General features: G+C 36.6%; 1 protein-coding gene across 2 annotated transcripts; it reads left to right on the top strand.

Moving 5' to 3' along the window:
• Positions 1-1,972: 1,972 nt before the first annotated feature.
• pnck (pregnancy up-regulated nonubiquitous CaM kinase) lies at positions 1,973-24,862 on the top strand. Of its 2 annotated transcripts, XM_084389689.1 has the most exons (13): positions 1,973-2,021; positions 7,588-7,699; positions 14,503-14,598; positions 14,841-14,972; positions 15,140-15,214; positions 16,531-16,669; positions 16,866-16,989; positions 17,280-17,355; positions 17,463-17,575; positions 18,553-18,631; positions 20,262-20,349; positions 24,164-24,254; positions 24,654-24,862. In XM_084389689.1, the coding sequence occupies exons 2-13, from the start codon at positions 7,656-7,658 to the stop codon at positions 24,662-24,664; spliced, it is 1,068 nt and encodes a 355-aa protein (XP_084245815.1). In that variant the 5' UTR covers positions 1,973-2,021; positions 7,588-7,655; the 3' UTR covers positions 24,665-24,862. The 2 variants fall into 2 exon arrangements, with proteins under 2 accessions (XP_084245815.1, XP_084245816.1); XM_084389690.1 differs by lacking the exons at positions 1,973-2,021; positions 7,588-7,699 and adding an exon at positions 13,470-14,015.
• Positions 24,863-26,269: the final 1,407 nt, after the last annotated feature.

Genomic DNA, 26,269 nt, shown 5'->3' with positions numbered 1-26,269 from the left:
TTTTAACTTTTATATATCGTTTTATTAGTTTTCCCTTAAAGTTTCACAAAACAACAGTATTGCAGCAACATGCTAAATTATAAAGCAAACAGAATCGAAGCGGCTATACAGCATTCCTTCCACTTGACGTTTGATCAAACCTTTCCTCTCAACATCATGGTAATTTTCACAACTCTGAACAAACACTATATTGTAATAAGTCTGAGATTTAAAAAAAAAAATGGAGAAGTAAAATAAAGAAGCAAGTATAATTTACAGGTTTCGTGTTGACTCATTCGTCAGGTGAAACACAAACCCCACATGTTAAAATTAGACAGCTTTGCTCTCTGTAAACTTTAAAATAGCTTCTTCCTGCCATCTTTCTTCTTCCTTACCATACTAGGCTGTTCATTTACTTGGCCACAATATTAAATAGGACCTATTTGGCTTTTTTACATTTTCAACTTCATTTATTGTGTAATGTTGCTTTGGAGTCACTCCAAAGGCAGTTATTTCTCTATCATTGTTGCACTGTTTCTGAACTACCTGAAACACCTTGATTGTGGTCTTTGAGTTTTCTTCCGGGAATGTCACATCACAATATCCCTTAAATCCCGCCCAAGGTATAAACAGGGGCAAGAACTGGTTGAGATGTGTCAGTAGTGTTTTGCAACTCACAGTTATGCTAAAAGATGTGACATGTCCAAAAAAAAAATCTCTAAGCGCTTGACCAATCACAACACACTGGTCCAGCCGTAACAGAGAGTTCCTGACAGACTGGGAAGAGAGGTGCTGCAACCATGTCAAAAATAGTTTTTTCAAACATTCAAGCATGAAAACCTATCCTAGTAGGGCCAAAAGAACAAAATCAAGACAATATGTAAAAGGGCATATAATTCCTCTTTAAGTACTGTAACAAAACACAATATCAGAATCCTCTTCACTTTCAGAAAACTGTACAAAAATTGTTCCTTTACATGTGCAACAGCTTGTCACTGTGGTGCTGTTATAGAGACTTTGTTCATTATTTAAACGTAATATTAAATACTATCAGAAAGCATCCTTATTTGCCCCTAAAAGGTGCATATTAGTACTTTAGAGTAACTATTTAATATAGTTAACTAAAGAACTTAAAAGGCCCACACTGAAAAATAACTCAGTCATAATATTCAATACCCCCCCCCCCCCATTTGTCTGTTTATTAAATATTTTGCTCAATTTAACAATTTCAGCTACAAATATGAATCATTTCACCATGTTTAAATGCATTCTGCAACAAAGGTTTGCAGCATTTTCATGCATTTAACTATATTTTATTGAAATACTGAAACCAACAACAACAACAAAAAAAAAGCCTGTATCCACTTTATTTATCCGTGCACTGCAGAAGTAGGCTATTTTCGGTGAATTTGCGAGACTTTTGATCCATTAGCTACTATGTTGTAGGTAAATAACCAGAAGAATAACAGGAAGTTGTTCCATTGTCAGTCATTGTGGGATGGGGAAATGAAGCCTCATTAAGCACTGAGGCTTTCCGTACAGCAGATCTAAAAATTCGAGTGTTTAAAACAGCGCCATCTGCTGGCTAGTGAAAAATAAAGCAGCCAAAAGCCTGTGAAAGAAAAGTTCCGTTAGAAAAAGCATCCACCATACACGTGTGTGATGACTTTCTCTCTCTCTAACCCATTCAAGTGTGGCATTAAATGCCAGTATGAATATCAATATGATGTAATAGAAAAATAATATTCACATACTAACAGAGTTGCATTTGTCTAGTATTTTATTTCCTGAAATAATTGGTAATCTTCGAGTGACTGGGTATTTTAAAATGTAATTGAATAGGTATTAGTCGTAAAATAAGATCTGGGGTTCGAACATTCCAATACGCAAAGCGAATAGCGCACGTGATTGGAGTTGGACAGAAAGTGAGGTTTCGTTTGTACTCGTTCACGTGACTCATTCAGTGAAAAGAATAGGCCTACACTCCCCGATACTGGGGCTTCACTGGAGATTTTGCTGCGTGCTCGATTCATGCTACGAAGGTAACTCCAATATCAGTCACACACTCACAGCACGACTGAGAAAACGCCACGTTCCACGGCAAACAAATAGAAATATTAGCTAGGCTACATGATAAATAATGGTTAAACGATTACAAAAATTAGGGATAGCCTAACGTTAGTTCACCCCACAAATGAAAATTCTGTCATCATGTTGTTCATGATGTTGTTGTTCCAAACCTGTATTAAAGTGCCCCTATTATGCTATTTAAAAGTTTCCTAATGTTGTTTTGGAGTCTCCTACAACAGGTTTTACATGCATTAAAGATAAAAAATAAATAAAATAAATAAACTGCCATAACTGTCGAGGTTTCCTACACCGTAAACTAAACAGTAGCGAACAATGACGTCGATTTTACCATATCAATCTGGGGTGCGTTTCCCGAAAGCATCGTTGGCCAACTATGGTCGCAAGTTCATCGCTATGTCCATTGAACTCTATTGGTAACTAATAGGGGTGTGCATTGGCACTGCCCTCACGATTCGATTCGATTACGATTCACCAGGTAACGATTCGATTCAATTCGATTCTACGATGCATTGCGATGCATCAGAATTCTACTGCACACAACAAGGCAAAATTTTCATCAGTCATATAGGCAATACAAGCAGTCAGATATTGAACAACAGATTTTATTGGCTGCTATGTGTGTATTATCACTCTCCTGTATCTTTGACATAAATGTCATTAAATAAAATAAAATTGAATGGTACAGGGTATTGGATATGGCATTTTCAAACCTGAAAAAGAAAGCATAAATCACTGCTTTCAGTGCTTTGAATGAGAAATGTTTCTCTTCTCTCTGCTTGAGAACCATTTGAAATTAAATTTCAACTTTATTGTCCAACTCAAGGCCAGAAAATAAACAGTATAGGGGTGTAACGGTTCACAAAATTCATGGTTCGGTTCAATACGATACACTTGTGGCACGGTTCGGTACGTTTTCGATACAGCAAAAAGAAAGAAATGCCAGAGAAATTTCCTTGATTTTTTTTTTATTCTTTTTTTATTAGAACTAACATCATAAAGTATGAATTTTTTTTTCTTTGAGCAATGATGGAGCTATGATTGACTCTTCGTAGGAGCATATAAAACAAAACAGCTCCTTGAAAAAAATTAAATGTAATATTTTGTGCTTATAAACAGATGTTTATTTTAGTTCAGATTAACATTTGAGGGCAGCAATGTTATTCATAATGTCGAAATAAATCCGACATAACGTTACTTGAAAGCATTATAGCCTACTATTCCTGCCAAACTTCCAAAGTTGCAGTTAATGTTACTACAGTAAATCCATGGTGAATATTGCAGATCTGTGGACACTGGATAGTTCATTCATGTCACAATGTTTCTTCCTGGTTTCCACGTCAGCGCTGTTTGATCCGTTAATAACGGAGTAGGGTTAATGTTTCTAACTAGATCTCGCAGCGATGTTATTACTTTAGTGGCGAGTTCAAATGCTTTCTTTACTGGATCTCTTAGCGTTGTGTGGTATAAGATCGGCTCGCGCTGCATTGGTCCAAACTGATAAACAGTCCGTCACGAGTAGCTCAGTTTCGTTCCGCTTACATTGCGTTTGCCATTTGATGTTGTGGTCGCGCCAGCGTCTACATTATGAGCGCGCTCGCGACGCGCTTACATTTGAAATAACCGTTCGGTTTGAAAATGCGTGCCTTGTACCGAACGGTTTAGTACGAATACGCGTACCGTTACAACCCTAAAACAGTGACATAATCGATTATGGCACTTTGCCGCATCGATGCTGAATCGTGCATGCCCCGCATTGCGATGCATCGCCGAATCGATTATTGTTGACACCACTAATAACTAACGACAGAACTTGCGACCATAGTTGGCCAACGATGCTTTCGGGAAACGCACCCCTGAGCGCGAGTCCGATGATGAAACACTGAAAGAACTAGTTCTTGCTCCTCAAAGTAGTGAGAACGACAGACAATCTGCATTAATAGACACAGTTTTATGACTGTTTTAAAAATTCATGCTACGTTACACACTAGTCTAGGCTACATGAAAGGTCATTTTCAAAAATCCATAATAGGGGCACTTTAATATCTTTCTTCTGCTGAACAAAAAATACGATATTTTGAATGTCGGTAACCAAACAATTGATGGGCCCCATTGACTTCCATATATATTTTTTTTCCATACTATGGAAGTCAGTGGGGTTTATCAACTGTTTGGTATTGTATTCAGCAAAACAAAGAAACTCATACAGGTTTGTAAAAACTTGAGGGTGAGTAAATGACTACATTTTCATTTTTGGGTGAACTATCCCTTTAAGGCTTTAAAGTGTCTTGTTTAACATTATACTGTATAATCCTTCGGAATGAGTTGGCAGCAGAAGTCACAGAACAGAACGTAACAATAATTTCATATTAAGTAAACTGCATTTAATAAGTGCAGTAGAAAACATTATGCCATTGATATAGCCTAACAGCTGAAATACAATATAATCAAAATGTTAATGCCACGATTTCAATATTCATAAGAATTCATTTGTACATCTGTAAAGTTGTTCATACGTTGTTTTAGATGCTGTGTCAATAAGTCAACTTTGTACGTTTAGATGCTGTCAAAATGATAATATTGTACTTTTCAGTTTTTATGTAAACGTACGTAAATGGGGTAAGATGCCCCACGGGGCAAGATGAACACCCACCCCCACTTTGATTTTTCTCCAAACCATAGATGGCACAAAATTTCATATCAGCGCTTTTGATGAATGGCTATGTTATTTTTTAATATTGTCATTTCATCTGAATATCAACATTTGTGAGATTTAGTCAGCCGAAACAGTTTTGAGGTTAATTGATCTAATTTTGTGTCTCTGAAAAATAGTGATCTATGACATTGTATTATGTTAAGTTTTTTGTGTCTATTGGTTAATTAGAGATTTGTGGACACATTAATGTTTTAAGATTTGTGGAATAAAAGTTAAGAAAACTCTTAAGAAAAAAGATAAAAAAAATTATACCCCACCCCCTAGTATAATTTTTTCTAAATGTAATATTTATTATAATTAATGGGTTTATTATTTAATATTTCCATGAATTAGAAGTAAATTTCAGACATCTTTGCTTTCATTAAAACCTATTGAGTGAAATCATTCAATTTGATTTCACAGTGTTTTTATTATGATATATCTTCAATTAGAATATGGGCAATTAAATATGTAAATATTTATATGCCTGTACATAAGTCATAGAATATTATTCCATTTCAGATAAATCTCTTTTACTGGGATTCTGCGCTGTCAGTCAACGGTCATTCAATTATTCAACTAAATTGTCAAAATAAAATTTTAAATAGAATAGTTGATTTATATTAATTACACTTTAAAAATATAATAAGAATTATTAATAAGAATAATTATATCAAAAGTAATTTGTACATTCTGTAAAAGTATATCCAAGGAGGGCTTCTTACCCCAGGTAGGGGACCATCTTACCCCAGTTGGGGCCATCTTACGCCTCTGTTAATATTTTAAATTTTGGGTTCTATATGAGAAAATTTAGTACATGCAAAAAGAGTGGCCTGCACACTGGAGCCCTCTTCAGAAAAAGAAAATGTGCGCAGAAGTCTTTGTTAAAGCCGAACGGAGTAAGCTAACCTGGTTCAGGGCCTCCAGGCACGGGTGAGCACTATACGATTGCACTTTCACGTTTCTATCTATCTAAGTTTAGTTTAGAATAGACCCCGTGACTTCAGGAGCAGCTGCCTTGCAAAGGTTATGGCCCTTTTTTATAGCGCCTTAGAAATAGCATCTGCGTGGAGTCATAACCCAAGCATGACCATCACCCCACAGCCTGCTACTGCTCAGACTTTGACATACACGCTAATTATTTATTTATTTATTTATTGTTTATTTGAATAGGGACAGATACAAAATAAACATAGATTATTACATAAAGAACAATCTGATGCATGTATCACAGTGTTTATAGCCATGGCTAATTCGCAACACCTGTCCCTAGAAGAGCTTTTTACAGTCAAGATAATGAATAAATAAAAAATAAAAAATTACAGCGAATACAATGAAATGTCCAGAAACCAGTTAGCACCAAGAGTGATAAGTATAATAAATAAACACATTCACAATTAAACAGTAGAATAATACAACATTTCAACCTTGACAAATGTTTTATCCTATACACAACCATTCAAAAGTTTGGGGTCGGTAATATTTCTTTTTTTCCCCTTTAAAAAAAAGAAAGAAAGAAATGAATACATTTATTCAGCAAGGATATATTCAATTGATCAACAGTGACAGTAAAGACATTTATATGGTTACAAAATGAGTCCCATTTCAAATAAATGCTGTTCTTTTAAACTTGCCATGGAAAAATGCCATGGTTTCCACAAAAATATTAAAAGGATAGGTCACCCAAAAATGACAATTCTGTCATCATTTACTCACCCTCAACCGGTTCCAAACCTTTAGGAATTTCTTTCTTCTGCTGAACACAAAAGAAGATATTTTGAAGAATGTCGGTAACCAAACAGTTTATGGCCCCCATTGACTTCAATGGTATTTTTTTCCCTCCATACTATAGAAGTCAATGGGCCCCATCAACTGTTTGGTTACCGACATTCTTCAAAATATCTTCTTTTGTGTTCAGCAGAAGAAAGAAATTCCTAAAGGTTTGGAACCACTTGAGGGTGAGTTTTGGGAGAAGTATCCCTTTAAGCAGCACAAATGTCTATTCTCCAACATTGATAATAATAAGAAATGTTTCTTAAACACCAAACCAGCATATTAGAATGATTTCTGAAGGATCATGCACTGAAGACTGGAGCAGTGATGCTGAAAATTCAGCTTTGCATCACAGGAAGACTTGTTAAAGGAGAACTCCGGTCAATTTTAACATTGAGCTCATTTTTTTGTACATTTGGAGTGCTGTCAGTACAGAGAACAACGACAAAAATCGGTGTTGCCTACACCGTGTTATCCTCGTTTTAAAATTTGCACCCTGTTGACTTCAATGGGGCAAGTTTTAAACCTGCTTTTAGCCTCTTAACATCCTTGATGTGTCATTACAAGTGCACAGTTGATTGTCGAGTTCACGCGCATAGGTTTAGTACCTATGATCACGCGCGTGAACTCGACAATCGACTACTGTGGACTTCGACCGAAAACAGGATGTAAATACAGGTATGTGCGCTGGCTGAAATAACATCATTTTTATTCATATCTTTCACATCTACTGCAGTCAGATTCACCCGCGTTCACTCTGAAGGAATCACTCACATGATCTGTGCACTTGTAATGACACATCAAGGATGTTAAGAGGCTAAAAGCAGGTTTAAAACTTGCCCCATTGAAGTCAACAGGGTGCAAATTTTAATAAGAGGATAACACGGTGTAGGCAACACCGATTTTTGTCGTTGTTCTCTGTACTGACAGCACTCCAAATGTACAAAAAAACGAGCTCAATGTTAAAATTGACCGGAGTTCTCCTTTAACACATAAGATACTTCTTTCAAAAACATAAACATCTTACTGACTCAAAACTTTTGCATTTATAGTGTATGGAGTAATGATCTTGGAGGATTTCTCTGTATGACTAACTCTTACAACACGTCTGGGAAATCACATGAAAGATGACTATTCACATATTCATACAGACATTGAGTCAATGTGAGTACAAAGTTATCAAAACACATATCACATCAGACATATTTACAACTAGTCAAGACTCATTTGCATAAAGGGGTCAAATCATTTTGCAATTGCAGTGAATGCCCACTTTATTGGCTGTAGTTCACGGTGTTACTTTATAAAAGTAAAAAGCTGGGGGTACAAATTGTTCCTATTTAGGTCAGAAGTTTAGTATGCCACAGATAAGGACGGGCACAAAAATCAATATGGCCATTCACAGCCGTACTGTTGTCACGCCTTGAACGGCACACGGACGGTCTTATCCTACAGCGCAACACTGTTTACAAGAACAACTTTTTACTTCTCTTATAATTTTCAATCTGACCTTTCCAGACATTTCTATAATTACATTTCCTGTAAAACAGCATCTCCTGTTTTGAAATGAAAATTATAGTTACAGGTTTGGCACTGAGCATTTTCTGTATCAATGATCAAGTGACAAACATCAGCACTACTAATTGGATTCGCTAAAATTTTAATCGGAACTATTGATTTCCTGAACAAATAGCAAAACACTCCCCCCTGTCTTCCATTGGTCAGACAAACAGATAGTCCCACCCTGAACTCATGCCATTGGCTGAGTCGGTGTTTACACAAATGCTTTTCTTATAGCTGTCTCTGCTTATTAAGTTGGGTAAGTATTTTAATATCCAAAGTTAGCCAGCGTTAACATGTATGTTGACATGCTGCATGGTAGCAATATTAGAGCTCTATTTGGTCATATGTGACCCTGGACCACAAAATCAGTCTTATGGGTAAATTTTTCAAAATTGAGATTTATACATCACCAGAAAGCTGAATAAATAAGCTTTCCATTGATGTATAGTTTTGTATTGTTAGGATAGGACAATATCTGACCGAGATACAACTATTTGAACATCTGGAATCTGAGGATGCAAAAAAATCTAAACATTGAGAAAATCGCCTTTAAAGTTCTCCATTTATGTTGGCGATTGTGCTGCATTCACTCACAAAAATAAATGTTTGATATATTTACGGTAGGAAATTTACTAAATATCTTCATGGAACATGATCTTTACTTAATATTCTAATGATTTTGGCATAAAAGAAAAATCGATAATTTTGACCCATACAATGTATTGTTGGCTATTGCCACAAATATACCCGTGCGACTTATGACTGGTTTTGTGGTCCAGGGTCACATATAACAATATTACAGGGTGGTTGGTAATTGATGGGGGGGGGGGGGTTATCATAAAAAAACATGAAATGAGAGATCTGTCATATCTGGAGACCAGAATATAATAGATACTTATTTTGAACTTTCTATTCATCAAAGAATCCTGAGGGGAAAAAAGGTTTCCACAAGAATATTTAGCAGCACAACTGTTGATAAGAAATGTCTCTTGAGCAGCAAATCAGCATATTAGAATGATTTCTGAAGGATCATGTGACACTGAAGGCTGGAGTAATGATGCTGAAAATTCAGCTTTGCATCACAGGAATAAATTACATTTCAAAATATATTACTATTATTATTATTTATTTTATTTTATTGCTTACTCACAATTTCTGAAACTATGGCTCCATTTCTCAAAACTCTACCCACAAAACACACAGAAGATGCAAAACCTCACATCTCTTGCAAAAGCAAACACTTAATTCAAGAGTTTATATATTCAAAATGTTTATATATATATAAACAGGGGGAGTGTTTTGCTATTTGTTTAGGAAATCAATACTTCTGATCCAGTTAGTAGTGCTGATGTTTGTCACTTGATCATTGATACAGAAAATGCTCAGTGCCAAAACTGTAACTATAATTTTCATTTCAAAACAGGAGATGCTGTTTTACAGGAAATGTAATTATGTCTGGAAAGGTCAGATTGAAACTTATATAAGAGAAGTAAAAAGGTGTTCTTGTTAAAGTCTGCTAGTAAACAATACACACACACGTATAAAGTCAGTGTGAAACTGAAAAATGTTATTTAGATAAATCTATTTCTTTTTTTTGAAGCACAATCTGAGAAAATTAAGCAGGTTGTTGAGAACATCACTGTCATAATATACATAAAACATTTTTGTAATTTGTACATTGACTGCTTGGACATGGACATCTTGTTCAGCATCACACAAGATTGAATGCGAGCCAGAGCTGCAGATTCCTGTGGACTCTGAACATAACGTTCAGTTCTAAGGTTAAATAGCAACATTGTGAGATTTAAGAATTATGACTCAACAAACATCACCAACTAAAGGTTCAAGTGTGTGTCATATTAAAGGGGATAGGCCTATATAATGAAAAACAGAATTTTCGACCCTGCCTGGATAACAACACAATGCGTACTATTATGCAATGGTACGCCAATCATAACAGAGCTCAATTGCATGTAGAAATCCTAAAGGGGCAGCAGCACAACAGTCTGTTTAACACTCATGATCAGAAAGAGGGTAGAAAATGGAAATTTCCGCCATTAATGCTATTACAGATCTTTTGAAAGATTACTGAACCTCCTGATCAAAACACAAGCGAAGAAGATGCAGAAGCAGACGATCTCATATCTAACCATATGCATATGTAAAATAACGCGATCATCAACATTAAACAGCATATAAATTAAAACTGCCGGATGTTACTGAATGAAATGTCGACAGGATAAGACTGTGAAGCTTTGGAGGTGTTGATGGACTCGATCTATTCCATCTGTGTTTTGATTATCGTTCTGAATATGATCCAGATGTAGTCTTTGACAAAAAACATGATTTTCTCAGCTTTTTGAGTGAACTTGAACTTACCCACATTCAAGTGTTGATAAAAAAAAGAATGCATAAAGTTAGAATAAAACATTTTTTGTTGTTGTTTAAAAGCAGAGGGTTTGTTCTTTCTTTTGACATATTGCATAGATATTCATACAACAAAATATTCTGGAGGCCATGAAAATAATGTGAAAATGATCAAAAAACGCTGGCGGTGGCTGGCAATGAAACAAACAAAAAAAACGCTGGCGGTGGCTGGCAACGAAACAACAAAAAAAAAACGCTGGCGGTGGCTGGCAATGAAACAAACAAAAAAAACGCTGGCGGGGGCTGGCAACGAAACAACAAAAAAAAACGCTGGCGGTGGCTGGCAACGAAACAAACAAAAAAAACGCTGGCGGGGGCTGGCAACGAAACAAAAAAAAAAAACGCTGGCGGTGGCTGGCAATGAAACAAACAAAAAAAACGCTGGCGGTGGCTGGCAACGAAAAAAAAAAAAAAACGCTGCGGTGGCTGGCAACGAAACAAACAAAAAAAACGCTGGCGGTGGCTGGCAATGAAACAAACAAAAAAAACGCTGCGGTGGCTGGCAACGAAACAAAAAAAAAAAACGCTGGCGGTGGCTGGCAATGAAACAAACAAAAAAAACGCTGGCGGTGGCTGGCAACGAAACAAAAAAAAAAAAACGCTGGCGGTGGCTGGCAACGAAACAAACAAAAAAAACGCTGGCGGTGGCTGGCAACGAAACAAAAAAAAAAAACGCTGGCGGTGGCTGGCAATGAAACAAACAAAAAAAACGCTGGCGGTGGCTGGCAACGAAACAAAAAAAAAAAACGCTGCGGTGGCTGGCAACGAAACAAACAAAAAAAACGCTGGCGGGGGCTGGCAACGAAACAAAAAAAAAAAACGCTGCGGTGGCTGGCAATGAAACAAACAAAAAAAACGCTGGCGGTGGCTGGCAACGAAACAAAAAAAAAAAACGCTGCGGTGGCTGGCAATGAAACAAACAAAAAAAACGCTGGCGGTGGCTGGCAACGAAACAAAAAAAAAAAACGCTGGCGGTGGCTGGCAACGAAAGAAACAAAAAAAAACGCTGGCGGTGGCTGGCAACGAAACAAAAAAAAAAAACGCTGCGGTGGCTGGCAACGAAACAAACAAAAAAAACGCTGGCGGTGGCTGGCAACGAAACAAAAAAAAAAAACGCTGCGGTGGCTGGCAATGAAACAAACAAAAAAAACGCTGGCGGTGACTGGCAACGAAACAAAAAAAAAAAACGCTGCGGTGGCTGGCAATGAAACAAACAAAAAAAACGCTGGCGGTGGCTGGCAACGAAACAAAAAAAAAAAACGCTGCGGTGGCTGGCAATGAAACAAACAAAAAAAACGCTGGCGGTGGCTGGCAACGAAACAAACAAAAAAAAACGCTGGCGGTGGCTGGCAACGAAACAAACAAAAAAAAACGCTGGCGGTGGCTGGCAACGAAACAAACAAAAAAAACGCTGGCGGTGGCTGGCAACGAAACAAACAAAAAAAACGCTGGCGGTGGCTGGCAACGAAACAAAACAAAAAAACGCTGGCGGTGGCTGGCAATGAAACAAACAAAAAAAACGCTGGCGGTGGCTGGCAACGAAACAAACAAAAAAAAAACGCTGGAGGGGAAAGAGTTAAAGGGTTGCGCTTTAGACTTAAGTGGAATCCGTATGTTCGTTTGGCCAGAAGCTAGTTATTTGACTTTATACAGTTTTAAATATTGATATTTTTCTCACCCAACCGCATGGCTTCGCTTCAGAAGGCCTTTAATAACCCCACAGAGCCGTGTGAATTACTTTTATCACGGATAGATGCACTTTTATGGGCTTCAAAACAGAAATGGCCATTCACTGCCATTATAAGCTTGGAAGAGCCAGGATATTTTTTTTTATATAACTCCGATTGCATTCGTCTAAAGGAAGAAAGTCACTTACACCTAGGATGACTTGAGGGTTAGTAAATCATAGGCTAATTTTAATTTTTGGGTGAACTATCCCTTTAAGATCTAATATGACCGACTATGAGTTAGGCCGGGGCAGTCAGTCTTCAGTATCAAATTAGGCCAATCTATTTTTTTATGTAACGGATTTAAAAAAGTTATGAACAGTATTAAAAAAGAAAAAAAAGAAAAGATGTTTAACTTGTAAGACTAGTCTTAGCGGTTTATGCAACCGGCCCCTGCTGGACTAACATTGTAAGAGGATTTAGGGAAAAAAAATTCTGGTTTCTTGCACCAAATGCAGTCATATTTGTTTTCTGCATAATCCAAAATATAGAAAAATAAACTGATCATGAACCTTGACATTTTGTGTGTGTGTGTATGTATGTATGTATGTATGTATGTATGTGTATGTGTATGTATATGTATATGTGTGTGTGTGTGTGTGTATACATATATATATATATATATATATATACACATTATTGTATTACAATTATTGTATATAATACATTTATTATTATCTCTAGACAACAATAATTTTCTCTAATAGTGTAGGGCCCTTTATTATGGAATTAAAGTTAATCAAGGCTTCCCTCTAGTGGTCATTCTCCATTTCAACATACAGTATGTGGTGGTGGAATATGACAAATACAGTTACTTTGTTGCAACGTTCATCAACAAGAGATGCCAAGAATTTTACAATGGTTTGTAGCTTAAAAAAAATCTTAAAAGGTAAAATTCTACAGTTCATCACTGTAATTATTTATCAAATCAAATCAGATTTTATTCATATTCTGCCTAATAACGCATGCCATATTCTTTTTGCACATCGTTTGTTGTTTGGTAAAAGCCTGGCATGATGTCTCAGTATGTAGTGTATGACTAATGTCAAGTCACATTTCACCTATTTACCTTTGATACCTTGTTAGAAAGTGTATATTAAGGCCAAAGCGCACAGCAGGTGAGAAAGTAACCGTCATTCAGGGTTTATGAGTGAGTGTGTGTACAGTGTTCACAGATGGGTGGAATGATAATACTCGAGTGGAAAACCCCTGTGCCCATACAAGGAGAGCTGCGAGAGCTCTGGATCTGTGGGAGCATTACTGAAAACAGACTCAATAACGTAAACAGGGACAGTGGCTTCTGGCGATCTCAAGGCATTTTAAAACAAACTGTAGCGCTTTCAGTTCAGCAAAGCCTGACTGTAATGATGAAGAATGCTTATTTAATGTGCAGCCGATCAGATATATCCTGGAGACAATGTTCATCTGTCTTTATCGTACATTAAAGCATTGCATTTGAGGAAGTCTGAACCAGTCTTAAGGGGCCTGTTGGAGTTTGACCAACCCACTCCTCTATCTCCATGACTTTTTTTTTCTCTTGATCTTTTTCCCCCCCGTCACTCTCTCTCTCTGCTTTCTGTGCCTACTCTCCTTTTGTCAATCTCTTTTCAACGTCAACTTCTCTTCTATAAAGGATGTGGGCGTTCAAGGTCATCAGTGTAAAATGAATGTGATTTTCGATTAAAGAGCAGAGAGGCTGTTGGGAGTTTGGTGACGTGAACAGAAACTGTTGCATTCCAGATTTTCACAGCAGCAATCAGCAGGTAATTGAGCTTTTGCTTAGATCTCTTTTCTAAAGGGTATTTTTTTAGGGAGAATGTCACTGATTATTGATCTACTTTCAATGAAAAATATTCCTTTATTTGTAGATATGTCAAGAGCAACTGAACTGAATTGCACTGGTTATCTGCATGTCAAAAGTGAGATGTTTTTGGTAGAAAATAAGAAGTTGTGTTAATGGCGTCTTTTTATGCCAAGGAAATCAAACACCAAGGAGTGCGTTCAAAACTGTTTTCCCAGCAGAGCTTGTGTGACGGAAAAGAAAATCTGTCAAATCTCATTGCTAGTCATTGAAAAGGAATCAGAATTTGGCTTTTGCATGTAATGAAAAGCATATTCTTTAGTGCTTGTTGCTGTAGAGTGCATGCAAAATGTGTTGCTTCAGGCTTAAAAATGAATGTGCTGATGATTTTCAGTTCAAATTTACATGTACATATTAGTGTTGTGTGTGTTTATGTATATAATATGCAGCTCGCACCTACCCTGCATTACCATGCCTCTATTGAGAGATCTTCGGAAAAAAGATGACATCAATGCTGTTTATCAGCTGAAAGAGAAACTGGGAGAGTGAGTTTTCCTTCCTTACGGACTAATATATTCAATATTTAAGAGTATTCTGAACACGTAATGACTTGAGAGAAGATTTTCACATTTTAGTTTACCAAACACATTTAAAGACTTGTCGACTACAAACAGAAAATATTAAGACTCAGGAGACTTCACAATGTGCTCATGGCACTCAAACCCACCATTAACCATTAATTGAGAACAAAAGTGATTATAACTGTTGTAAATGTATAATGTCTCAGGGGCTCGTTCTCTGAGGTTCGAGTGGCTCAGCACAGATGCTCCCAGAAGCTTGTGGCTGTCAAGTGCATCCGCAAGAGAGCGCTAAAGGGGAAAGAATCCATGCTGGAGAATGAGATTGCAGTATTACGCAGGTCAGTGACTTGAGCACAAAATGCTCTGGATTGATTTAATTGTTTGACCTTATTAAGGGTTGTTTACATTATGTGGATATTATTAAAACACAGCTGCATTTTACAAGTCTTTTCTGATTTGGTAACAAAATGCATTTTTCTTTTATGTCCCTGTGATTTCTTTGCAGGATAAATCATGAAAATATTGTGTCTTTGGAGGAAACCTTCGAAACTCCTTCTAAACTGTATTTGGTAATGACACTGTGAGTGGACCAAAGTGTGAAAAATGAAAATATTGCAGTTAAGAATTAATTTAGTTTAAAGTTTTGTGTTTTATAGGATTAGACAGATAGATAGAATGATATAAATAAATAAATGAATGAATGAACAAACGATAGATAGATAGATAGATAGATAGATAGATAGATAGATAGATAGATAGATAGATCAAACAAACAATAAACCGAATGACAGACAGACAGACAGACCGATAGATAGATGATAAATAGATAGATAGATCAAACAAACCGAATGACAGAGACAGACCGATAGATAGATAGACCAAATGACAGACAGACCAATAGATAGATAGATTGATAGATAGATCAAACAATAAACCGAATGACAGAGACAGACCAATAGATAGATAGACCAAATGACAGACAGACCGATAGATAGATAGATAGATAGATCGATCAAACAATAAACCGAATGACAGAGACAGACCAATAGATAGATAGACCAAACGACCGACAGACAGACTGATAGACAGATAGATAGATAGATAGATAGATAGATCAAACAATAAACCGAATGACAGAGACAGACCGATAGATAGACCAAATGACAGACAGACCGATACATAGATAGATAGATATATATAGATCAAACAATAAACCGAATGACAGAGACAGACCGATAGATAGACCAAATGACAGACAGACCGATACATAGATAGATATATATAGATCAAACAATAAACCGAATGACAGAGACAGACCGATAGATAGATAGACCAAATGACAGACTGACCGATAGATAGATAGATAGATAGATAGATAGATAGATAGATAGATAGATCAAACAATAAACCGAATGACAGAGACAGACCGATAGATAGACCAAATGACTGACAGACCGATAGATAGATAGATAGATATAGATCAAACAATAAACCGAATGACAGAGACAGACCGATAGATAGATAGACCAAATGACAGACAGACAGACAGACAGATAGATAGATAGATATAGATCAAACAATAAACCAAATGACAGAGACAGACCAATAGATAGATAGACCAAATGACCGACAGACAGACAGACAGACAGACAGATAGATAGATAGACCAAATGACAGACTGACCGATAGATAGATAGATAGATAGATAGATAGATAGATAGACAGACAGACAGATAGATAGACAGATAGATAGATAGATAGACCAAAAGATAGATAGATAGATAGATAGATAGATAGATAGATAGATAGATAGATAGATAGATAGATAGATAGATAGATAGATAGATAGATAGATAGATAGATGGACAGATGTAATGAGGTCAGTGTCTCATGCAGATTGACAGGAGGAGAACTACTGGACCGGATTCTGGAGAGAGGCAGTTACACAGAGAAAGATGCCAGTCGGGTCATATCTCAGGTTCTGCAGGCGGTGAAGTATCTACACCAGCTGGGTGTTGTTCATCGAGACCTAAAGGTACCTGAGAACAAAACACTTTAGTCTCTGTTTTTAACCGTTTTAGTCTCAAAGCACTCATGATGATGGTCTTTTTAGGTAATGTTTTGAGAGCATTAGAATGTTGGATATAGTTTTAATTCCAGCCTTTCACTGTGGGTGCTTTGCATGAAGCTGAGTGGATATTACAATCATAATAAAGTTCTCTCTCCATTAGCCAGAGAATTTATTGTATGAGACTCCATTAGAAGACTCCAAAATTGTCATCAGTGACTTTGGTCTGTCTAAAATGGAAGAGCAGGGGACTCTTTCCACGGCCTGTGGGACACCTGCCTATGTTGGTAAGAGAGACAGTTTATGATCATGATTATGAGCTAATATATTGTGCAGTAACATACAGAATCAAGTCTGGTCTGACAGCAAATGATATGCAAAAAAAAACAAAAAAACAAACAAATGCACTAATGTAACACCAGGAACTTTAATTTCCAAAGAATGAACTAAAGAACCCCATATAGCCAAAGATGTTGTCTTTCTGAAACTAAAGTGCTGAGAAAAACCACTGAAGTTTTGAAAGTGTAGTCTTTGCCACTGAATAACGTATGACTGCTGATGTTCACTATATGTATAGCTCCTGAACTTCTACAGCAGAAGACGTACGGTAAAGAGGTGGATCTCTGGGCCATTGGGGTGATTACGTTCATTCTGTGAGTGATGGATTAATATTGTTCACTCTACATGTATAAACTGTGTATGATAAACAGCATAGTGCAGAACCGAGAGTCTGTATCAGCAGTTCTTCGTTTTCTGGCAGACTCTGTGGCTATCCTCCGTTCTACGATGACAACGACACACAACTCTACAAGCTGATCATAAAAGCTGAATATGAATTTGATTCACCATACTGGGATGACATCTCTTACTCCGGTATGACCATGACAATTCCTAATCTCTCATACACTCTTAAAAATAAAGATTCCAAAAGGGGTTTTTCACAGAGATGCCATAGAAGAAAGAGTTGGTTCTCATTTTGGTGAACATTTAATAATACGAATAACCTTTTTCCAATTTAAAGAAACTTGTGTGTAATGCAATGATTCCATGGATGTTAAAGATTCTTTATGGAATCATCAATGCCAATAAATAACCTTTATGAATGTACTGTACAGAATAAATGACCAAATCACATTCATAGCCTCCTCAGTCCAAACGCCCGTATACTGGACGAATCTGTTTTATATTTTCTTGGTCTGTGGCAAAAGTATTTTTAGGTGAAAATATGTCAGACCAATGTATTGTTTTTTTTGCCATATTTATATCTGAGATTTCTTATTTACATTTGTCATTATTTAATGCTACTGTTGTGAAATGTGCAAAAACTAATGCCATTTAGTTTTTTTCGTATTTTTTTTTAGTGATATTTGGACTGAGGAGAAAGGGTTATGAATGTCTAAAATGTGCCCCTAAAATATATATATATTTTTGCTTTATGATTTAAAACCTATATAAAAAACTTATTTTTGTGAAATGATGTACTTGAAAAGCACATATTTTTATTTAAAGTAAATGCCTCTTGGTTTGATATTTTGTTACATAATGCATTTGCATTATGCATATATTATACAGTTACATATACATTTTTAAATGTCTTAAAGGAATAGAAATCAAAACTTGTTCAATATAAATTATAACCAATGTTTCTGGTTTCTGCAGTTGCCTAGGAAATACTTTTATGGGATGAAACAGAATTGGAGCATTAAAGCTTTCACAAACGGTTTTGAAAACTTCTCCCATTAATGCAGAATGTTTTATAATGCAGCCCCTAAACACGTCAAATGCTGGCCACATTAACCGGTATTGATCTTCTTGTGTTCTCTGCCTCTTCCTGCCTACTAATGCTTCAGCGAAAGACTTCATAGTTCACTTACTGCAGAAGAATCCAGTGAAGAGGTTCAATTGTGACCAGGCCTTGCAGCATCCTTGGTGAGTCCATAAATAGCAGGAAAGAGGCGGACGGGTTGATCAGCAGTGAAAAGAGAGACTGTCCTTGAAGAACAGATGAAGAGTTGGGTCACATCTGTGGGAGGGAGTGCGCAAACAGGAAGATGATTATGAAATGTAGAATAAACAGATGTCTCTTAACCTGCAGATCGCTGAGATTGTATAAGATCTTTAAGAAGCACAAAACAATTATGATTTTAATTGCGGAAATGAAATGGAACAGAGAGGAATGCTTTCAGAGAAATGGTACTGGATTATTGTGGTACTTGTATAACATACATTATAGTTACCTAGAAGAAAATGTTAGTTGCTCAGATCTTGGCTAAAAAGAGTCCTTTGAGTTTCCAATTATGCTTAATTCTCTGGCCATCATCTTTGTCTGAGATGTTTCTAATGTTCCTTAGGAGGCCTAAAAATAGACAAAAACGAGACAACTGTTGCCATACAGTAAAACTAGAGCTATAAAATCATCTCAGATCAATATGGTCTCAGAAATAATATTCGGTGAGACATTTTTGAATTTCTATTGAGATCTCTGACTTGGTTTTCATATTTTACAAACTGAGCACAGTTGGAGATCAGTGTTGAGATCTCTTATGAGCTCTTGAGGAGACACATACTTTTTACAGACTTAAAAGGGATAGTTCACCCAAAAATGAAAAAGTTGTCATCATTTACTCGCCCTCAAGTTTTTCCAAACCTGTATGAGTTTATTTCTTCTGTTGAACACAAAAGAAGATACTTTGAAGAATGTTGGTAACCAAACAGTTGATGGTAGCCATTGACAAAAAAAAAAAATACTATGGAAGTCAATGGTGTCCATCAACTGTTTGGTTACCAACATTCTTCAAAGTATCTTCTTTTGTGTTTAACAGTAGAGAGAAACTCATACAGGTTTGGAACAACTTGAGGGTGAGTAAATGATGAGAACATTTTAATTTTTAGTTGAACTATCCCTTTTACAGTCCCCATTTTCTCTGCTTTTAATTTTAATTCTGTAGTCTAGGAGAAACAATTGAGATATAAAAGAGATCTCATTTCAGATTTCTTCTCCCATGGAAACTTAGATACTATGCTATATGTTGCATGATATAAGTTGTATGTGTTCTAGTGAACACTACCATTCAAAAGTTTGGGGTCAGTAATATCATTTTTTACATTTGTTTAAAGAAGTCTCTTACGCCCACAAAGGCTGGATTTATTTATTTATATTTTAAAATCTAATTTATTCCAGTGACGCAAAGCTGAATTGTCAGCATCATGTCACATGATCATTCAGAAATCATTCTAATATGCTGATTTGCTGCTCAAGAAATATTTCCTATTATTAGCAACATTGAAAACAGTTGTGCTGCTAAATATTACGTAAACCTTTATTCAGAATTCTTGGATGAACAGAAAGTTCAAAAGAACAGAATTTATTTGTAATTTCAATCCTTTGTAACATTATAAATGTCTTTACTGTCACATTTGATCAATTTAATGCATACTTGCTGAATACAAATATTGATAATTAATTAATATTAATAAAAAATAAAAAAAAACTACTGACAAACTTTTGAACAGTAGTGTACATGTTTCATTTTGAATGAATATAGTTTTGTCGTGGCAGGATATCAGGAGGTGCAGCTCTGGACAAGAACATCCATGGCTCAGTGTCAGAACAGATTCAGAAAAACTTTGCCAAGAGTCACTGGAAGGTAAGAGTGATGAAACAAACCTGTCAACTATAAAATCATCATAAAATCAAAGTTGACAACTCTTGTTTTTTATGGAATATTGCAGTATTTATTGCAATATTGTAGTATAAAAATTCATGTTTCCACATAATCTTCATTTAAAATAACTTCCCCCCTCCCTCGTGCAATGACGGCTGCATCCGAAAGCTTAAAAATGCTGCCTTCGGAAGATGCATCAAGGCACCAATGCTAGTTCAGATGCTGTCTGAAAGTTGCAGTTGGTGGTCAGTTTGTGTAAATGTACGTTTTTGACCAACGTTATCCACTTCTGATGTCATTTCTAGTAAGAAATTATTATTATTATTTTATTAAATATTTTCTTAGTTCTCACCAAAGCTCGCTGTTTTGCTCATTAAACCATTACTCTGCCACAGAAGTCTATCAGGAATCAGTTTTGTGTGGTACCTTTGTGCACAAACACTGCCAACAAAGTCATTGCCTGATAATTCAGCAAGGCAACAAGTCAGCTGCCTAAGTTTTCGGACGCAGCCGACATCTCTTCTGTTCTCTAAAGATGTGTTTACTACCGTGAGGGTGGAACAACCTGTCAGAACAATAGCAAACAACAACCATCCAATCAATTCCTGATGGACAAAATCAAGTCCCACACTACATTTGTTCGATAAGCCATTTGATTATACGTCACAACAGGGAAGAAAACATGATCGCAAAACAGACCGTCTGGTGCATATTGTACACAAAAATAATTGAAATCACCAGTTCTCATCTGATTGGTTGACTGGGTTCTTCTGTAACACGTTACAATACGGGTGCACTAATATGCATTCATTTATGCATAAATAATGCACATATAATCACATGTTAATGTAGACTCATGAAGACCATTAATTAATTAATTAATGCATCAGCAACTAATAAAGAGTCTATGATTAATAGATTAAGTAATATATGAATTGTTATGAATTAAATGTGTCATAATGAATTAATTCCTTAATAACATTAATTAATACTGTCAAATGTGTTAATTACCACAATGGGTCTAAGCTATGTACTTCAACTTCCAGTTGCCTTCTATAATTAATCATTATGTTATGACTTTACTTGTTGAGGCACATGACTATTAACTAATTGCTAAGTAATATGTCATTTTGCTTTTGACATCCACACTAAGCCATGGATTTCAATTTCCACCTCCACTATGCCAGATGAACAGCCGCATCCAGTGTCTTCTTGTTCATTGCACAGAAATATGTCAGGACAAGCTTGAGGTCTAGGTTACAAAGGCGGAACACTGAGAACATGCGGTCTGGCACTGCTTTTTCTACCACTGTGTCTAGACCGGACAAAGACAATAAAACCCATTATATAATCTGTGATACTACACTGGATGCGGAGCGACGCTACACAACACAACACAACACAACAAAACCCCAACAGTAAACTGATGCCGTATTCTATTTCTGATATTCTCCAAGCTCTTGCGCTACTTCTGTTATGAAGGACAAATGGACTTGCAATGGTCTGTCATGTCCAGTGTAGACAGCTGTTGCGGCATGACACGATAATAGTTATGTCCAGTTTAAACATGGTGTAACAGTGGTCAGTGGCTCAGATTAGGGGCTTTTGCACCGGAGGAACCTTTTCATAGTTCCTAGAACTAATGGCGGAAGTACCCGGTTTTTGGTGTGTTCGCACCTCAGGAACTGGGAACGATTTTAGTTCGAGGAATGCCGTTTGGGGGAACTAAATTAGCTCCTGCTTCAGAATAGGGTATAATAACCCAGCACAGTAGGAACTACCAGTGACGTGAGTGTAAGCTGATTGGCTGAACGCACACGAAACACCGGCACCGGCCATTTTTACCAGTGATAGATGGACCTTTCAACCTTTACACTAAGCCAAGGAGAAAATCCAATGCAACTTTGAGGGGACCAAGCGAAACATGATTATGTATTTCTGCTCAGTTAGCGACATTGGCCATCAACCACACAGCAAACGCAAATACTTTTTTAATAAACCGTTTACTTTCTTTGTATAACAGTTCTATCTAATAGTAGACAGGACTGTTAGACAGATCGCAATCTAATGAAGACTGAGAATGGGGTGCTGTGTGTTCAGGCTATGGCGTTCTCAGCGCCGTCAAAATAAAAGTCACAACCAGGAAAACGGCCCTAGGGCAGTGGTTCCCAACCTTTTTTTGTCTGAGACCCCCTTTTCCCCAAGAAAATATTTTAGGGCCCCCCTTCACATTTAATGATATTATCGCTCTTGTAAGCTTGCAGCAAGGATGACAAAAATATGTTGTTTTCAAACAAACGGTATGTTTACTATAATCAGATATGTTTATGCACAAATAATAGCCTATAATATTGAAAATACAATAACAAAAACATCAGTAGGCCCTTTGTAATTTAAAAACCTAAGCCTAGGAGTAGCCTATAAATTGGCCCTATTTGAAATGCAATAACAAAAATATTCACACTGGTGTGTAGGTAAAAAAAAAGAAAGAATATAGGCTATTACTAAATGACTGCTGTCTGGGACCTCAATACTTGCATGTTATTTGTGAGGCTTTATCAATGTGAGGCTTTATTTTTGACGCTTTTGGCGCTATAGCGAGCGATAATAAACTTTTTTATAAGCGTTTATTAACAGAATAATGCGTCTTTTGGAAGAACATTGTATCCGGAACTACTTCTCTCTGTGTCTCTGTGACCCCCCACAGAGCTCGCTGAGGCCCCCTTTTGGGCCGCGACCCCCCTGTTGGGAACCGATGCCCTAGGGGAACATTTAGTTCCCGGGAAACCACTCTGGTGGTTAGTTCCTAGAACTACCCAGAGTGAAAGGGGCTAATCTGGTGTGCTGATCATTGTGTGCATTCTCTGACATAGCATTCACTGTGCAACTGACCCACAGACCTTTAGAGGGGATGTCAAACTCCATAACCATAATGACATATTTCTTTACAATTAGTTTGATAGTCATGTGCCTCAACAAGTAAAGTCATAACGTAATGATACATTTGCAAATCATTAGCTAATGATTAATTAAAGCGGACAACTGGAAGTTGAAGTAGATAGCTTTGACCAATTGTGGTAATTAACACATTAATTTACACTAATACTATATGTTATTAAGGAATTAATAAATAATGACATTTAATTAATAGCAATTCATATGTTACTTAATATATTAATAATTTAGACTCTTTATTAGTTGCTGATGTAGTAATCATTCATTTATGGTTTAGTTCATTAACACGTGATTATCTGTGCATTGGTTAAGCATGAATTCATGCATATGCCCGTTTTGTAAAGTGTTATCAGCTCAAATCTGGGTCCTGAAACAAAACCATTTGAGAACCACTGCATTAGTTATAAGCGGACGATTCTTGAGTAAGATCAAAAATGTACCAGACTACTGAAGTACAGTATAAGACTCCCAAGAGCATGTGTGATGTGTGAAAAGCTCTACATGACCTGTGTCAGGTGAACTGTGGCTGAAACAACACTTTGCTTTGGTAAATGTATGGCTACTTTAGCGGCATATGGAGGCTTTGTTATTATTTGACGCCAGTCTTTGTTGCTCGACTTCTGAAAGTCTGCCCTGCCGTGCAATTATGGCTTGTACCTTTAAAAGGCCAAATGCTGTAATTGCTGTAACTATCAGGCTTTTAGTTTTAGTGCAATAAATGCCCCTTAACATTAAACAGACTCTTCTGCTCTTATGTGTAGTGTATGTTCACTGTTTGCCATTTAAAGATATTTTATATCACTGGATTCTGCAGCATTATCGCTGGTGTCTTGTGTTCCAGAGAGCCTTTAATGCCACTAACATCGTGCGTCATTTAACGAAGAAAACCCACTCCGGGGAAGATGATGAAGGGAATCACTCCACAAGTACAGGTGAGGAGACGTCACATGGATGTAATTACCTGCACATGATATAACAGCACCAATATGATACTGCTTTTATACAACGATTCACAAGAGTAAACAACATTTCTGACTACATTTGAACAGTTTGAATATATTTGTCCTCCACTGCTTGGTCAATCAGATTGGATGACAGGAATAAATTTGCATAATCATTAGATCAAAAGTACAAACAAAACATAGCTGAAAACAGTTTATGAATCAAAGAAATTGCTACAATTTTTCACAATGTTGACATGAATGTCAATAGACTGAAATGTTTAATCTCATAATTTCTGCTAAACTCAATTTGAATTTGATTCTAAAATATGCTTTATTTTATTTTCCCTGAGAGTCATTGAATTATTTCATTTAACTTTTTCTGTTTAGGGACCATCTGACAATCCACTGGCAGTAAACCGAGGCTCTGTAAAAAAAAAAAAAAAAAAAATCATCAAATATGAAACCTGTGTCATTTACTCAACCTCATATTGTTCCAAACCTCTATGACTTGGTTTCTTTCCAAGACAAAAGGAGAGGGTATAACAAAGAGCAGTGTGAACAATGAAAGAAGAAATGAACAGGTTCTGTGAACATGGAAAAAAAAAAGAAAAAAAAAAAGAAATACAAATTCAAATATGGCATCATTTGGTTATGGGACATGTGAGAATCAATAGTGTTCAGCCTCACTGACAAAAAACTTGTCTTCATGTGCATATTCAATTATATGCAAATGAGAATGAATGTTGAGAGGGTCAGATTTTAAGAAGGCCAGACTTTTTATTATAGGAGATTGGCAAGAAAAATCATTCTCTGAAAATAAAAAAAAATGTTATCTTAAAAATTTACTTTTTTTTTCCCAGCCAAAACTGAATAAACTAAAATAAATAAATAAAAATGAATAAAAACGACACGTTTTAAAAATAAAATAAAAACTATTAAAAATGGCAACAAAATTACTAACACTTTAGGCTAAATTGAAGCCAAAAGTATAACTGCATATCAATGACGATACTAAAAAACACTGACTGACAATCCCTCTCATTGTTTGCTTGTTTCATAAGAGAAAAGAGCACTTTGCTAAACCTCTTCTTTTGTGAGAGAAAAATCACAGGTTTGGAACAACACAAACATGACATCATTTTGACTTTTGTGTCTGACCGCAGTGGTCACCGTGTTTGTCAGGATTGACACAGACTGAATCCGAAATCACCCCCTATACCCTCAAATAGTGCACTATTTAAGGCGACAGCCATTTGTAGTGGTGTCGAAACCATAACCATATAAACCAAACCAGTCATTCTATCCCACAATGCACCGCAATAACGAGTGTACATCCGATGTTCGCTCAACCAACGGCTGTCCGAATTCGCTCGCTCGTTTTCATTCACTCCTTCAAGTGAACTGTATTTGTGGACTAACAAAGGGGATTGGAATTCCGTGATTTGGGATTCAGCCAGAGACTCTGAAACACACCTGCGCCGCTGTCAGTGAGCCTTCTGTCAGAGCTGCTACACTTCAGTGGGCTGCTACTGTAAAATACCCTCAGTGGAGAACAGCTCCTTCACAACTCGTGTTTTCATAAGTGTTCTACTCCCCGTCTACTTGTATTTGACGCATAACAGCATGCATGCATTTGACAGAACGCAACATTTAGCCATGTAGTACTGTCTCTCAGCTGTAAGGACTGTCACTTGAAGCTGTATCAGTGCATTACAAGAACAAAAATGGATATTACAGTGGATAAATGAAGTAAATATTGTATCTCTTGTATCTCTGCTCTCATTACACCATGGAATAAACAAACCGAGTGTTGTGTTGTGAATCTGTCACCGGGATGATATACAGAGAAAAGGACAGAGCCAAAAGAAAAGATTTAAATTTTGAACGCACGCCATCAATTGCCATTCCCTTTGTAAGCAATCTTATCACAGCCCCATAAATTAAGAAGAACAACAGAGTATCTCGACCACTGACTGTAATGATACGCTGATCAGACAGAAACG

This window comes from Rutilus rutilus (genome assembly GCF_951802725.1).
Source record: "Rutilus rutilus genome assembly, chromosome: 19".
Lineage (NCBI taxonomy): Eukaryota > Metazoa > Chordata > Actinopteri > Cypriniformes > Leuciscidae > Rutilus > Rutilus rutilus.
This window is presented reverse-complemented; position numbering and strand designations above follow the sequence as displayed.